Source organism: Pholis gunnellus (assembly GCF_910591455.1).
Source record: "Pholis gunnellus genome assembly, chromosome: 1".
Lineage (NCBI taxonomy): Eukaryota > Metazoa > Chordata > Actinopteri > Perciformes > Pholidae > Pholis > Pholis gunnellus.
Genome location: NC_136528.1, coordinates 29,161,868 through 29,176,910, shown reverse-complemented (window position 1 = coordinate 29,176,910; position 15,043 = coordinate 29,161,868). Strand labels below are relative to the sequence as shown.

General features: G+C 45.0%; 2 protein-coding genes across 2 annotated transcripts; one reads left to right on the top strand and one right to left on the bottom strand.

The window, feature by feature from the left end:
* Positions 1 to 3,771: 3,771 nt before the first annotated feature.
* On the top strand, positions 3,772 to 7,950 carry slc7a6 (solute carrier family 7 member 6). Its single transcript, XM_079164661.1, has 9 exons — positions 3,772 to 4,234; positions 4,326 to 4,451; positions 4,623 to 4,767; positions 4,851 to 4,974; positions 5,064 to 5,167; positions 5,324 to 5,420; positions 5,700 to 5,849; positions 7,371 to 7,554; positions 7,638 to 7,950. Exons 1-9 carry the CDS (start codon positions 3,826 to 3,828, stop codon positions 7,703 to 7,705), a joined length of 1,407 nt encoding a protein of 468 aa, XP_079020787.1. The 5' UTR covers positions 3,772 to 3,825; the 3' UTR covers positions 7,706 to 7,950.
* Positions 7,951 to 9,856: 1,906 nt separating this feature from the next.
* slc7a6os (solute carrier family 7 member 6 opposite strand) lies at positions 9,857 to 14,812 on the bottom strand. Its single transcript, XM_079186187.1, has 5 exons — positions 14,597 to 14,812; positions 13,570 to 13,899; positions 12,349 to 12,555; positions 11,791 to 11,923; positions 9,857 to 10,883 (listed from the first exon to the last, which is right to left on the bottom strand). The coding sequence occupies exons 1-5, from the start codon at positions 14,783 to 14,785 to the stop codon at positions 10,741 to 10,743; spliced, it is 1,002 nt and encodes a 333-aa protein (XP_079042313.1). The 5' UTR covers positions 14,786 to 14,812; the 3' UTR covers positions 9,857 to 10,740.
* Positions 14,813 to 15,043: the final 231 nt, after the last annotated feature.

Sequence of the window (15,043 nt, the reverse complement as noted above, 5' to 3'; positions counted from 1 at the left end):
ACCACGATAGAAATAAGTCTGTACTGGATCATCCTTAGTTATGTGTGATTTAATATCCTCCTCATAATAGCAAATAAGCAGAGCAACACAATAAAATATACTTTTTCAACTTGAAATATACATGTAATACCCTCTGTAGCTGTAATAATTCAGTTCAGCTTTGTGGTTCCTCTTCAAAGGAGCGGCAGCCAACGAAGCCCATGTCTCCCGCGCCTTTTTATTGTCATGGTAAATATTGACCGAAGGTGGGAAACCCTCCTGCACTGTACCTGTCCTGTATTAACTATGACTGAGACCGGGGTCCTGCGCCTCATGCACCCACGCCGACACGCCGTTCTATTCCGGGCTGGTTTTGTCGCCTGTGTGTGCGTCCAAATCTGTTTCGCCCTCTTTGACACTTCACCCACATGATAATAGCACGTACTGTCCAAGGTCCCGTCCCTCTGCCCCATGCTCCTAGCAGGCCCACTCTAATTGCATGTCCACTCTCCACCGGCAGTGTCAGGCCTGATGGCATGGGACTGTGGAGAGAAACTGACGCGGGCGAATGTCAAATCAGCCACTTACAACAATGTGATAATAAAAAAGAATTTCTAATTTAGTTTGGACTTTGTGCCTTTAGACAATTTACACTATGGTGGTCTTTTATTTGCCAGAGTGTTTCAACATTCTTGTATTTACAACGTTTTCTTTATAATTGTTGGTGGATTTATATACATTTCTTTATGAAGTTGTGATGGAAATATATTGCATAATATTCATGTCTCATATAATATTGACTTTCCTACACTCTTAAAGCAAAAAGAAACAGTAACAGAGTGAATGCAGTGTTCTGTTCCCAAAATAATCCTAACACATGTAGACGCATCATGCGATGCTCCTATAGCAGCGGTCACATGACGCCTCCTCTGGGCAGCAGCAGCCGCTTCTTTACGGGGACTGGTCGTCCTGGTGCATTTGCTGTGGGAAGCCGCGTTGGCTGGCTGTCAAAAGCGCTCGGCAGGAGGCAAAGCAGCACAGGTAAGACCGGGGAGTGTCTTAACTATCGCCGCTGAGCAGGAAAATGGCTGAAACGGGACAATGTCCTGCGTTTTCGCCGAAAATAGACCTATACCTGAATTTAGATAACAGTTACGGTAACGGGACAAAAGGGAAGTCCCGGCTGTTTCGAGTCGCGTCAAGCTAACCGCAGATAGCGGAGGTGAGGAGGTTCGCATTCCAAATGAAAGCCCAAATTAGCCATTCATCACTTCTTCTTTTTCTTTTTTTTGTGACAGCGTATGTGTTTAGACTAGGTGAACTCGGACATTTTTTTATCGTCTGTGTTGTTTAAGTAGGATTCAAAGCCGGTGACGTGCTGTTGGTCTGATGGAAGAATAAACTAGCGTTAGTCCAGACAGTGTAGCGCCATGCTAGCTATGATGTCCTCCTGATCGGTGCGGAAAAATAGGTCTGTCATTATGTCATAGTGTGGCTCATTAAGCCTGCTATTATTATACCTATATTTATTTAATGTTCGCTATAAAAACTGCAAATATCAAGTCATTGCACGACTGCTTTTGAAATGCCATTTGCCTCGTGGCCCGTTAAACCCATTATGTGACATGCTATGTGACTTTGTTCTAACACATACATTCGACTTGACACATTCATTACAACACTGTTTGAGAGCGAGAGCGATTTAACCAAAAAAAACAACCTCTGCTATATCCACTGTAGTAGCGACCGATTTGATTGGGGCTTTATTTTGAAAGTCTTACTGGGAAGTCATGTGTAGTAGTTCAATGTTACTTGACACCGATTATTCTCGTGAGGAAACGCCGGGCCGGGACTGCTGTGTTGCCTTAAAAGAGGTTGTTTTTTTACCATCGTGTTCCTTATTGTGTGGAAGACATGGGTCTCTCAGTACATATGTAACACTGTATCAATAAATAGACTGCTGCTGCTGTAGCTCTAATGACCTAAACCACTTTGTGGTGAATGTTCACGTTAGGATCAGAGATATACTCATCACCATCCACCCTTTGTATCTGTTGTAATGATTTATCCACATTTTTGGATACACATTAGTCTGTTGTGTTCGTAAGGAGGCCTGCCATAACGTGCCTTTTTAGAGTTCATTTAATTATTGTCTATTTTCACCCACTTTTCCACTTCACATGAAGTACTCGTTGGACTACCCTCTCAGTGTTACCCACTCTCTGATCGCAGTAATCAGCTGCGCAGTATTGGGCTTTGGTGAAGCTGACGCTGTTACACATTTTCCACATTAAACCTTAAACTTTCTTACAGAACATATCGGTTACAGTTTATTAACCATGTGAGGAAATGAGCCTGTTATGTCAGATGCTTTAAAAAAATAATAATAAGGAAAGTAAAGAAGTAGAAAAATAGCTTTCATTATCAGGAGATCTTTCTCCATTTCGTTCTCCATATCGTTCTCCATTTATCGATTTAATTGTTTTGTTTATGAATTGTAATAAAATATCAGTCCCAATTTCCAAAAGCCAATAGTTAAGTAAAAAAGGCCTGTTTTTTCCAACCCACAGTCAAAAGCCCTTCTAGAATCTGGAACCACAGCATGACATGTTTGTTTGACAGATGACTTCAACAGTTAATCGATTATTAGAATAGCTGCAGATTAGTCTTCCACCGATCGACTCATCGTTTAACTGTTTCAGCTCCAAATGTGAAATAGATTGTTAGGTGTGAAGGGATGTCAGCCAGCTATCACAGCAGCAGATAGAAGACAAAGCACGTCTGTCTCGTGAGTGGCCGTCTGTCAAAAGAAGATCTGACTCTGTTGATCAGCGCGTGGTCCGTCGTCGAGTAAGGAGATTCGAGTTAACGGCAGCGCGGTTGTCCGAGTCATCGATCGGTCTGTCATCGTCAGATAAACAGGTGGCGGGTTTGCGCATGCGGAACAGACGCCTAATGATTTAAGGGAAGCATGCGCAGAGACGCAACGCACGAGCGTCAGCCCTTTGTAAAAAAAACAGCCTCTAGTCCGATTTCTAGTTCTGTGTTCGGCCTGGAGGTAGTCCACATCGTTCTCTGGGGGTGCTACCATCTTTAGGCCAACTTCACAATATCGTTTCCCTTACAACATAATTAAGGTTGAATGTGATCATCCAGAAAACATCAAGATGGTCTGGCATATTATTTTGGATGTTGTTTGTGTGTTACACGGTGACATTTAAATATGGCCGCTGTGGTGGTCGCTCATGATTTAGCTCTAGTGATTGAAGTGAAAAGACAGCGTTGTGCTCATGTCTCTTCATGTCTAACTCTGACTGCCAGCGTGTCACCACCAGATTAGAGATGTGTTTTTTACTGGCAGTAGACTAGTTTTAATATTTCACACATGTAGCATGCATTTTTATCCACTTTTCTATTGCGGCAGCTCCCATTCTCTGTTCATATTTATTTATTTTTGTCCCCACTGATCAGCATCATGGTACAGTAAATCACTCCTCCACCTCCGCGGTCCCTGTTCCTCTCCCACTGCCCTCTCTATTGGTTCATCCCAAACCTCTTCCCTGACTCCCTGCCTCCTCTACTCTGTGCTCAAGTTTAGACCTTTTTTTTTGACACATTAGAGATTAGACACAAGACGTTTCTGTGACTCAGCTCCTCTTTACATCGCCACCATTGACTTGTCACATCTCAATCTGTTGGACAGGTTGTTCCTAAGGTTGCCAGAAAAGGGACTGCAGCGCCCACAGCCGGTCCTCAGACGGCACCATGGCCGCCCACGAGGAATCCAGGAACTCGAACGGCAGTGCCGGCGGCTCCCCCCGCCTCTCAGAGCCCCCCAAAGAGACCATGCAGCTCAAGAAGGAAATCTCGCTGCTCAACGGGGTCAGCCTGATCGTGGGGAACATGATCGGCTCGGGCATCTTCGTGTCGCCGAAGGGCGTGCTGATCTACAGCGCCTCCTACGGGCTGTCGCTACTCATCTGGGCCATCGGGGGCCTGTTCTCCGTGGTGGGGGCCCTCTGCTACGCCGAGCTGGGCACCACCATCACCAAATCAGGGGCATCTTACGCGTACATCCTGGAGTCCTTCGGCGGCTTCATTGCCTTCATCCGCCTGTGGACGTCGCTGCTGATCATCGAGCCCACGAGCCAGGCCGTCATAGCCATCACGTTTGCCAACTACCTGGTGCAGCCGCTCTTCCCAACATGTGAGCCGCCGTACGCAGCGGCCAGGCTCATCGCCGCGGCGTGCTTATGTAAGTACCTCTGATCCGCACTGTGTCCCTCTGCTGTCCAGTTGTTCCCACAACCACAAGAGCGCCTGTGAACACCTTCCTCTCTCCCAAGGCTTACTGACATTCATCAATTCCGCCTACGTGAAGTGGGGCACCCGCGTGCAGGACGTTTTCACCTACGCCAAGGTGCTGGCCCTCATCGTCATCATCATTACCGGCATCGTCAAGCTGTGCAAAGGTGAGCCATGTTCCTCTGTAGTGTGCCAGGCTCAAACACACAATTAGATGAGAAATCAGGGACATGGATATCGTCCAGTCAACAGTAGGAATCATACGACGAAGGAATAACGCTCTTTATTGAAATATTTACTGACATGTTGTTCCTTTAATTGTTTTGCGTCTCTCGTAGGTTTCACTGCCAACTTTGAGTCGTCCTTTCAGGGATCATCCACAGATCCCGGAGACATCGCGCTGGCGCTCTACTCTGCCCTTTTCTCCTATTCCGGCTGGGACACACTCAACTTTGTCACAGAGGAGATCAAAAACCCCGAGAGGTATACTTTTCCTTCTGTGCAACTTTTGTACCGTAGAAAAGACTGAGCAGTCAGAATAATGACCCAACGTCCCGTTGTTCCAGGAACCTGCCCCTGGCCATCGCCATCTCCATGCCCATCGTCACAGTCATCTACATCCTCACCAACGTGGCCTACTACGCAGTTCTGGATGTCAGCGCCATACTGGCCAGTGATGCCGTGGCAGTGGTGAGTAAAACAAACCGTAACTGCACGAACTAACAAGAGGAGGAGATGGAGAACCGATGCCGCTAAACCGCCTTCTGTGTCCCGTTCAGACGTTTGCAGATCACACTCTTGGCGTGATGAGCTGGACCATCCCCATTGCTGTGGCTCTGTCATGTTACGGAGGCCTCAATGCCTCCATTATAGCTGCATCCAGGTAGAACACACACACACAACAGTTTAAACAGCACTGCTGCTCTGGTTGTTTGCTATCTGTCCTTTGCAGTGGTTCAATTCAATCAAAGAACGGTATAAAAGGCTGATACTTTGTAGCTTGGTGTTTTCCGTCTTAACTCCTGTTTGTCGTGTCCAGGTTGTTCTTTGTGGGCTCTCGTGAGGGCCACCTTCCAGATGCTCTGTCCATGATCCACATACAGAGATTCACTCCCATCCCCGCTCTCATCTTCAATGTATGGAGGTGGATCAATTGCTTGTTGGTTATAGTGGAGGAAGTGCAGGAAACTTCCACCTAATGGTCGTTAACTGTAAGGTGGATCCTTTTCTCTTATTAGTCTCCATCATATTGGCTAACTTCCATTCTAAAATAAATATGTAAACTAAAAATATCTGGCAGCTCTAATTAATAATAAATAAATACAAATTAAAAGGCAAAAGTAATGGAATTTACATGAATTGATGCATTAAGCAGCTTTTATTTGTACCCACTGTTATCTCCCTCCTCTGTCCAGTGTGTCATGTCGCTGATTTACCTGACAGTGGAGGACGTCTTCCAGCTCATCAACTACTACAGCTTCAGCTACTGGTTCTTCATGGGCCTGTCCATCGCCGGACAGATCTACCTCCGCTGGAAAGAGCCGGACAGACCCAGACCTCTCAAGGTGAGACCAGTTCAAACTCACTGTGTGAATCCTGTCCACCCACCCATCCATCCATCCATCCACCCATCTACCCCACCATCCATCCACCCATCTACCCCACCATCCATCCATCCATCCACCCATCTACCCCACCATCCATCTACCCATCCATCCATCCATCCACCCATCTACCCCACCATCCATCTACCCATCCACCCATCTACCCATCTATCCCACCTAGGGCTGCAACAACGAATTGATAAAATCGATAATAATCGATTATTAAAAGAGTTGGCAACGAATTTCATTATCGATTCGTTGTCCTGCGATTATTACGCCACTCAATAATGCCATGTTCACACCAAACGCGATGAACGCGCGAATGACTATTTGTGTTCATTCGCGTGAATCGCGTTGGACGCGCCGGAGAGGGGGCGCGGCTTATCGGCCTGAAAGCCTTTCAACTGTCCGCCATCAACTGTGGAAAAATAACCTCTATTTCTGCCTAGTACGTGTTGTGGAAGTCCCAGATATCACGGGAAACTAAACGCCGTCATGTCTGGTTCATAACATAGTCCGGAGGAGCTCCGTGGATTTCATCGTGCTCACTGTGTCTAGCGAGCCACACGTCGGCTGTTTACTACAGCTGTATGAACACAAAATAAACTGATTTGGCTGTGATTTAACGGCAATAAACCGACAAAAAGGGACTCCGATATAACTACGTAATGATGCCGATTTGTACTTGTTTTATCAATGAAGCTCGGATCGATCGGTGCTAGGCTATGCTAGCATTATAGCAGCTCCATCAACACTCACAATAACGTCATCTAGACGTAAATACGGCAGCGTCTATTCATTATTTGTACCATATGGTTTACACACGTATGTATACACATAGTTTGGTCTCTATTGATATGAGGGATCGTAGAGCTCTGGGTGAACACAGACGGCTACAGTATTAATTTCCTGATTCAACAACGGCAGGACGTCAGTGATGACAGGAGAAACATCTCAACGCTGATAGGCTATCGCGCCACAGAGTTAATGCTTTGTTTTTTTATCCCATTCATCAATTAATTGAAGAAATAATCGACAGATTAATCGATTATTAAAATAATCGTTAGTTGCAGCCCTAATCCCACCATCCATCCACCCATCTACCCATCTATCCCACCATCCACCCATCCATCCATCCATCCACCCCACCATCCACCCATCCATCCACCCATTCATCCATCCATAGTCTGCCACTTACCCGGCTCTGGCATTCAGAATAGGAATTTAAATGTGATTAATAATCATTACATTGATTGATACTTACCACAACCTAAGGAGCCCATAGTGGAGACTAATATGTTTAAAGTGTTTATTCCTTAGCAGGACCTTTGTTGGTGTCATTTGTGTGCATGTTTTGTTTGTTACTGAAGGCTAAGATGACAGATTGTGGATAAGTTAGCAGAAAATATAAGGAGCAAGTAAAAGATCGTTATTTGAACATTATTATTAAAGCATTAATGAGTGCCACCATTCTGTGTACAGCTGTCTCTGTTCTACCCGGTGGTGTTCTGCATGTGCACCGTCTTCCTGGTGGCAGTTCCTCTCTACAGCGACACCGTCAACTCCCTCATCGGTATCGGCATCGCGCTGTCGGGGGTCCCCGTCTACTTCCTGGGCGTGTACCTGCCGGAGTCCAAACGGCCGCCCGTCATCACCAAGTTACTGCGTGAGTTCACCGGCCGTCTGAGAGGCAAAGCGGGAAGCCTCTATCAAGCAGCTAACGCGTTTTTGTGGTTTCTCTCACCGCAGGCTCTCTGACTCACTCCACCCAGTTCTCCTGCTACTGTGTACTGACAGAGACTGACAAAAGCGAGTAGCGTGGATCCAGCATCCTCACACGGCTGACGGTCACCGGACGGGGCATTCTTCTGTGGAGGGCAGAAGAAAAGGGGATAAAAAGGATTTGGTTGTACTGTTCTCCACGTTGAAGCTCTCAGACTCCTCTGACTTGTTTACGGCACTGAAAGTGCTGCCGCTCGCTGATTTGATCTTGGAATTCAAGGACATTCAAAGACTCCACCCGTTGAGGACAGACGGTACCGCTGCTGTGCCCTCTGTGGACACTGGGACACTTTCAGATTCTCCGATGACCTCTTATTATAAAGGGTTTGCCTTGTTGGTTCCGCAGGTAACTGGTGAAAGCCTTTAAACAGTAGGTGCCTGTGAGATCTTACAGGTGCTGATCATGGGGACCACAGGGACCCGGTAAGGATGCAAGAACATTTGTTATCATATTTCACTGAAAGACATGTGCAGTATGTGAGAATATGCTGAGAATTAAAAGAGGTTCACTTAAAAAAAAAGGGAAGAAAATAGTTTTGTTTTTTTGGTCTGCTGCTGTGTGAACACTTTAGGTCATCCTCTAATTGTTATTGCCTTCATGTATTATTAAAGTCATTGTCTGGAAGTCTTTTTGTTTGTGCTGGGTCTACTTTAAATAAAGTACGCGGTCGTCGTGAGTCTATGGTTTAACACTTGTGCTTGTGCGTGAAGACATTTCTTAATTTTACTCTACGTACTCAGTACTGTTTGAACGTTTTCAGTCACTGAGAGAAGTTATCTACGCAAACAATAACGTAGCTGAACATGTTGATTACACACACACACACACACACACACACACACACACACACACACACACACACACACACACAACAAAGCAGCAATAGAATTAAAAGGTACAACATAAGAAGTTTTTTTTGTACCAGCAGTGTTTTCTTATATCATGCCATATGAAATCTGTTCAGCCGGCTCTTGTCTTTGAGTGCAGAGGATATAGAATCCTAACGTGTACACAGGATGTGTTCAGGCTTCTTTTTCTGTCCAGCAACTTTACATCTTTTCCCCACGTGACCTATGACCTTTGCATTCTGCTGTATCGTTACATAAAACCTATTCACTTTGGATTCTGGGTGAAAGATTAAAAGTGAATTCCACAGGAAGGAACAAAGAAATCAACTTGAATCATATGTCACCTCTCAGTCCAGCAGGACACTCACATCTGGGCACTGCAGAGCAAATTCCCTCTCTGCAGCTTCCTGGTGCTGTGCTCTGTGAAACGGGTTGCTGCCAAAGTGTGACACTCGTGTCAATGAGCCCCTGTCTTCCTCATACCAGTCTGCAGCCACTGATGCATCCGGCAAAAGGTCTGTGGGCAGCTTTTTAGGGCATCCCTCTCTGGCCAAGTAACTAGGGATCCCCTTCCCTATAATAAGAATATAATCTTTAACAATGGTTTTCTCTTTAAAATAAAATAGTTCTAATTCTGTGGGCCCTCTGTGGATTCGAGAAGCTGAACTAAAATCTGGCTTCGAGGTGGAACTAAAATGAACACCATCAGTGACAACTTAAGGTTGACTATTTTATAAATAGTAACAAATCTGAAGGTCTGCGTCCGCCTAGAGCTCCAGAGATCAATCTCAGGGGTCCCGAGACACAACATGGTGGCAAAGAAGAGAAGAGAACCAATTCATCTGGTTTTTGCTCTCGTCTTGTGAGATTAGGAAAAAAGTGTAAAACATAGTCAAACTTTCTGAATCCCAAAGTCAATAAAACTGAAGTCATTTTATTTGGACCACAGCGTTTGACCGACATATCTTCTCATCTTGGCCCTCTGACCTCTTCTGTTGAACCATACTTGACTTTAATGACTTTATACATTAAAGGGTTAAATACTCAGCAGTATACAAACACTGAAAAGTAATAAGAACAAAAAAAGTAAATGGACCTCAAAATGTTACTTAAGTACAGTACTTGTGTAATTGTACTTGGTTAGATTCCACCACTGGTCACCGTCCCACTGTGTAACAATAACTAATAAACTTAACTAAAACATGTGGCCCCTCCTCTTTAGTTGGGGATCTAGAACAATGATTTTATGCTCTACCTCCAAACTGACATTATTAGATCTGAACACTTTGTTTTCCATCATGCAGCACAAACTCAAACTGACATGTTTAAAGTTTATTTTGAAAGCTTTATTTTTATACACATCTACATATTTACAAAAAGTTAAATTCACCAAGCATCCAAGAACTTCAAAGAGGGGAGGGAACCAAACTCGCACACCCACAACAAAAACAATGCGTCACGCTTTCAAATTGTGCCAAAAATCTAACACACACACACACGCACACACACACACGCGCACACACACACAACCATGCACAAAATGCAGCTTAAATTGCAACCACACGCGGCCGAGACGTTTCATTGACAGAAGTGTTAACAGCACAAAGCATACAAGGCATATCACGCTAATGTGCAACATCTTTTAAACACACATCCACATTGAACAAACACCCACACACAAATTCACTCCACCACAATTTAAAAAAAGAAAAAGACACTCTGGATCCTTCTGGAAATAACAGCTCCTCCTTCACCATCTGTGTGGGAGAGATCGGGGTGATGGATGCAGTTAGCTGGACCATTGGTGGTTGACAAGCTTTGTTACTCTGACAAAGGAAAACGTATCCTTGATTTATTTAGTTTGGAGTTTACTTGAAGGAATGCTTCGCCCACAAAATGACCATCGAATTCTTGAAGAAACTGTTTCATGGCGAGTTCTTCCTCAAGAATTAAAAGGTAACACGGTGCGAGTAGTTGATATACAAATGGTTATTTTGTGGGGAAATATTCCTTTAAGTACAGGACGTTGTCAGTCAATTGAACTCGCAACATTCCTTAAATCTGATGAGTTGCTGCGCTTTAAGATGGGATTTATTTAGTGTCCCATTTGAGCAGTTCTTCTCCCTCCACTGTCGCCCACACAGAGGTCTAGGAAGCATGCCGTTATCTGTGGGGAGGGCATTGGGAAGATCCACCGACAGGTGGGGGTGAAACGGACAGATCAATCGGAATTATATTTGTCTCCGTCCTCCTCCTCCTCCTCCTCCTTGTCGTCTTCACCACAGCGGCTCAGCTCATGCAGCACTTCCCTCTGGTAGAGGCCCCAGCTCCTCCGGCTGTACGAGTGCTCCTCCTCGCAGTAACCTGTACAACACGGGAACAGCCAATGAATGCCAGGAAGGGCCGAGATCAGCGACCAACACGGTGGCGGTACTCAAATGACACACGCACATCAGTAATGTGCAGTCACTTAATGAATGGTGGAGGTTTCTAGTCCTGAGATACAGCTAGACCTTTCTCACAAGGTTGTTCACAGAGGACTCCAGTCCACGCTCCGTTTGGATCACATTTTGGGGAAAGGAAACAATGTGCGTGTTTCTGAATAGTAGTGGAACTGTGTCAATATATTTTCATCTCAATGGAAAACACCATGAGAGCAAGTAAAGATGGCGCGGAGACGCCATGACAAGTTAAGCGTGGGACAAACCAGAAGACCAGCTAGAACCTACAAAGACTGGACAAACATCGTTGCCGGTCAGACAGGAGCATCACCATCACGCGTTAACACACCGGAGCAGTCAGAACCAAAGACTGGGTCGCATTAGAGTTCATTTAAGTCCCTAAATACATTTATTGTGTTTCTTATCTGCAGTAAGCCGCTGAGCCACATGAGGGAGGCTCCCTCATGTGGCTCATAGCAACATTTTGTTAAACTGAGGAAATGAAATGAAGGAGAACCTGTTAACTCTTCACACATTAACAAAACTAAATTGTGATTTATCAAAAGGTAAATCCCTTCTAAATGTCTGGTTTACCTCTTCAAGTTAAAGGGATGTGGAATTAGTAGTTAAAGTCAATTTATACAAATTTGATTAAACCTTTATTTGTCTCAGTGGTCAAAATAAACAGACCGTGACAAACAGATAATTCCCTCTAAATCGAAATCCATCTGTAGACGGAGCTACACTTGTACTGGGTTAAAAACGAGCGCAACTGCAAATAACGTCAACAACCGTTACATCGCCAAAGACATGAATAAATAAATGCGTACCACTGTAGCGCTCCTCTCCGTCACCGTCTGCATCACTGTCCTCATCAGGGTAGTCATTCCTCCAGTTGCCTTCCTCGTTTTCATCATCCTCGTCTTCATAAACCTCCTCTTCATGAACCACGAGGTCAGGCACCTGGGACAAACAACAAGCCGTTTATCTGAAAGCCTCCTTTTAGTTGGTTCATTATTGCTGTTATTGTCGTCAGAGAAAATTGTTGTAATAATAAAAGGATATAAAAATGTAAACCAGCTGCATGATTTAAGCCATAAACACTTTTGGATTATCACTTTGTATTAACACACCGAGTACTTCAATGTATGATTCTCTCTTTTTTTTAAGTTCCTTGTTTGGAATCTTTTTGGCCAAAATATTAAAAATGCAAACAAAATGTACAGGTCAGCAGAGAGCTGCTGCATGTGAGCGGACACGCGCTGACTTATCTATTTAACTATTGTTTTAGCGTTCCACAAGTCTAATCTTTACTTCACCCATGTCTTCATTCACTCACTCCGATTCCAGCACTCATTCATCTGTCCGTTCCATCCATCCACACACACCAGTTCTCCCTCGTCGGCGTAGGCCCTGACAGACAGGATGTCCTGGATCCAGCCCGGCGTGACCGTCTCCTGGTAGTAAAGGTCGTAGACGTAGTCGTCGCCCTGCTCCCGGTGCTCCCCCCCCAGCCCCTCTCCGGTTATGCTCAGGCGCTCCCGCAGCATCTTGGTGCTGTTACACAGGATCATTTCCGGGTCCAAGGACAGCGTCTTCACAAAAACGAGAGATTTAATCAATACTGAGGGTTTTCACATTAGCAATGCTGACCAATGCCTGGAATTACAACCTCTAAGAGTAACCTGTCAGATTTGTGTACTGTATGTCACAAGCACACAGTCTTTGTCTCCAAACAGAATCATTACATTATTCAATGTTTCCTGTTGATCCTGTAGAAAGCCTTTGAGTCTAAAGAACGATGTTAGTCACTTCTTCTTTGTCAGGATGGGAATTGTATTGGTTAGAATAACATTATCATAACTACTCAACTGTTCCTTTTCATTGCTGTGAAAGAAAAAGAGGAAGTTCAGAACAGAATGAAGATAAATGTCGAAGGGATTTACTGCTTAGCGGGTGCTACTGGTACACGAGGAGGACCGAGCTGCACAAATCTGCCACATATAAAGACATGTGGCTGAGTAAGCAAAACGCTTTCATTTTTTGTTTGTTTTATCATAGAAATTTGATATCAGCCCAACAAGTTCCGTACGGCTATGGAAAATATATTTGCCATGTTGGGTACGTTTTTGGTACTCTGCCAAACTGAAACAAGCGTTTCATTCTCTACCATGTTAAAAGTTGTTTTAATTCAATTAAATGGATGTCGTAGAGCCCAATATCCCAAATTTGCCTCAGCGGGTTTTACAATCTGTACACATAAAACATCCTCTGTCCCAGGACCCTCACATCAGAACAGGAAGAACTGCCAAAAAAACGTTTACCTGGGAGGAAAAAAAGGAAGAAACCGTATAGAGCGCAACAGCGGAGGATCCCTCTATCAGGATGGACAGAAGTGTGGTGATGTCATGTGTACAGAATGAACATCATAACAGGATTGCAACACAGTGAATTACACTGACCGTTGTTTTTGTACAGTATATATACATCCATTAGTTTATGATTAAATTGAATCAGGCATCCTCCTAAAAGTATGATAATTGACACCATGACAGACTAAAACAAACCTAACAATACTCATAAACCAGCTACAGTAACGCTCAACTCACCTTGGTGGACGACTTGTCCTTGTCCTCTGCGTCCTCATGAAGGAGATCCACCACCTGGATTGCACCGAGAACCAAACATTTGTCCTGCTCTCCTCCAGTCTCCCCCGGGCTCTCAGAAGCATCCGTCTGGGGGGTCGGCTGCTCGGCCGGACTCGACAGGCCTGAACGGTGGCTGGACAGTATTCTGTAGCGTTCCTCCCTTCGCGTGCTCCACTTGGTGCTGCGGAGGTCCCCCGTGATCCGCTGAGAGCTGGAGGCGGAGGGGCGCAGCGCGTGAGCCACGCGAGGCCGAGCCAACGCCTGTCGCACCTGCGTCTGAACGGGAGCATCCTGGTGACGGGTTGACAGAAAGGGGGGAATTTATATGGCTCTTAGGACGGAAATGACAATGCGTTTAAACCTAAACTCACTGCGTCACTACAAACATACGGTTGGTAATAACGTCACAGTGAGCCGAAACACAGTAACCGGTCAGCATGGGACCGTATAATTAAAAAGGCAAGAAGAAAACAGTAGACCGTTATACCGAAAAGGTTTAGACCATGTAATATAGTACACACTAGTACACACTAGAACATGTTTACCGGCTAGGCTAACGTTAATTAGCTTGCATGATGAATTAGTCTTACATGTTTGACAGTGTGTTCGAACAGTTAGTAACATTCCCATGGTGAAGATTTTGGATGAATTAATATCATTTTCGAGGCCTGCAAACACGTCAACGTCAACAAAATGAGCTAACGATCGCAGTAGCTAATGCTATTCGGGACTGACCGTAACGGCTAATGCTGGCTAACACTGTTAATGAGTATCATGCTAACAACAACTAGCACAGACGGTGCCTTGTTTTCCCAAAAGTGGTTACAGCTTAACAGCTGGTTAACAGCCAGACAAATGTACTAAATCGGTACGTTTGTACCGACACGCTGATTAATGTTTATTTGGCTTTCCACTGCCCACTGCGTAGATGCTAGCCTGTAGCGCTCGGTTAGCTCAAATACCGTGTCCGTACCAGCGGGCCTCTTACCTGTGTCGCTACGGTCGCCACGAGTTTGAAGACAGAGTTCTCCACCTCGGCTTCATTTGGCTCCGGTATCGCTTCACCTGAGCTCTGGGACGTCTCCGGCCGGATACGTTTACACGCCAGCAACAACGCATCTGCGGGATCGGTCCCCCTTTTCCTCTTGACTCGCAGAATCGTCGTGTTCGGATCCATGTTGTCCGTCTGTCTGCGTTTGTCTGGTCTGTCTGGCGCAAGGAGGAGAAAAACTGGAGAGCTCCGCCTTTATTTCCGGGTATCACTCGGGCTATTGAATGAAGACTGAGGAAAGAGTTCACTGCGCATGTGTACACCATAAGAAGTCACTTATTTTAATCCTCGTTGGTATCACATCAAGTTACAGCAAATGATAATCATGAGTATTATATGACAGCACAGGATAATAACAATGATGATGATTACAATCAATATGTT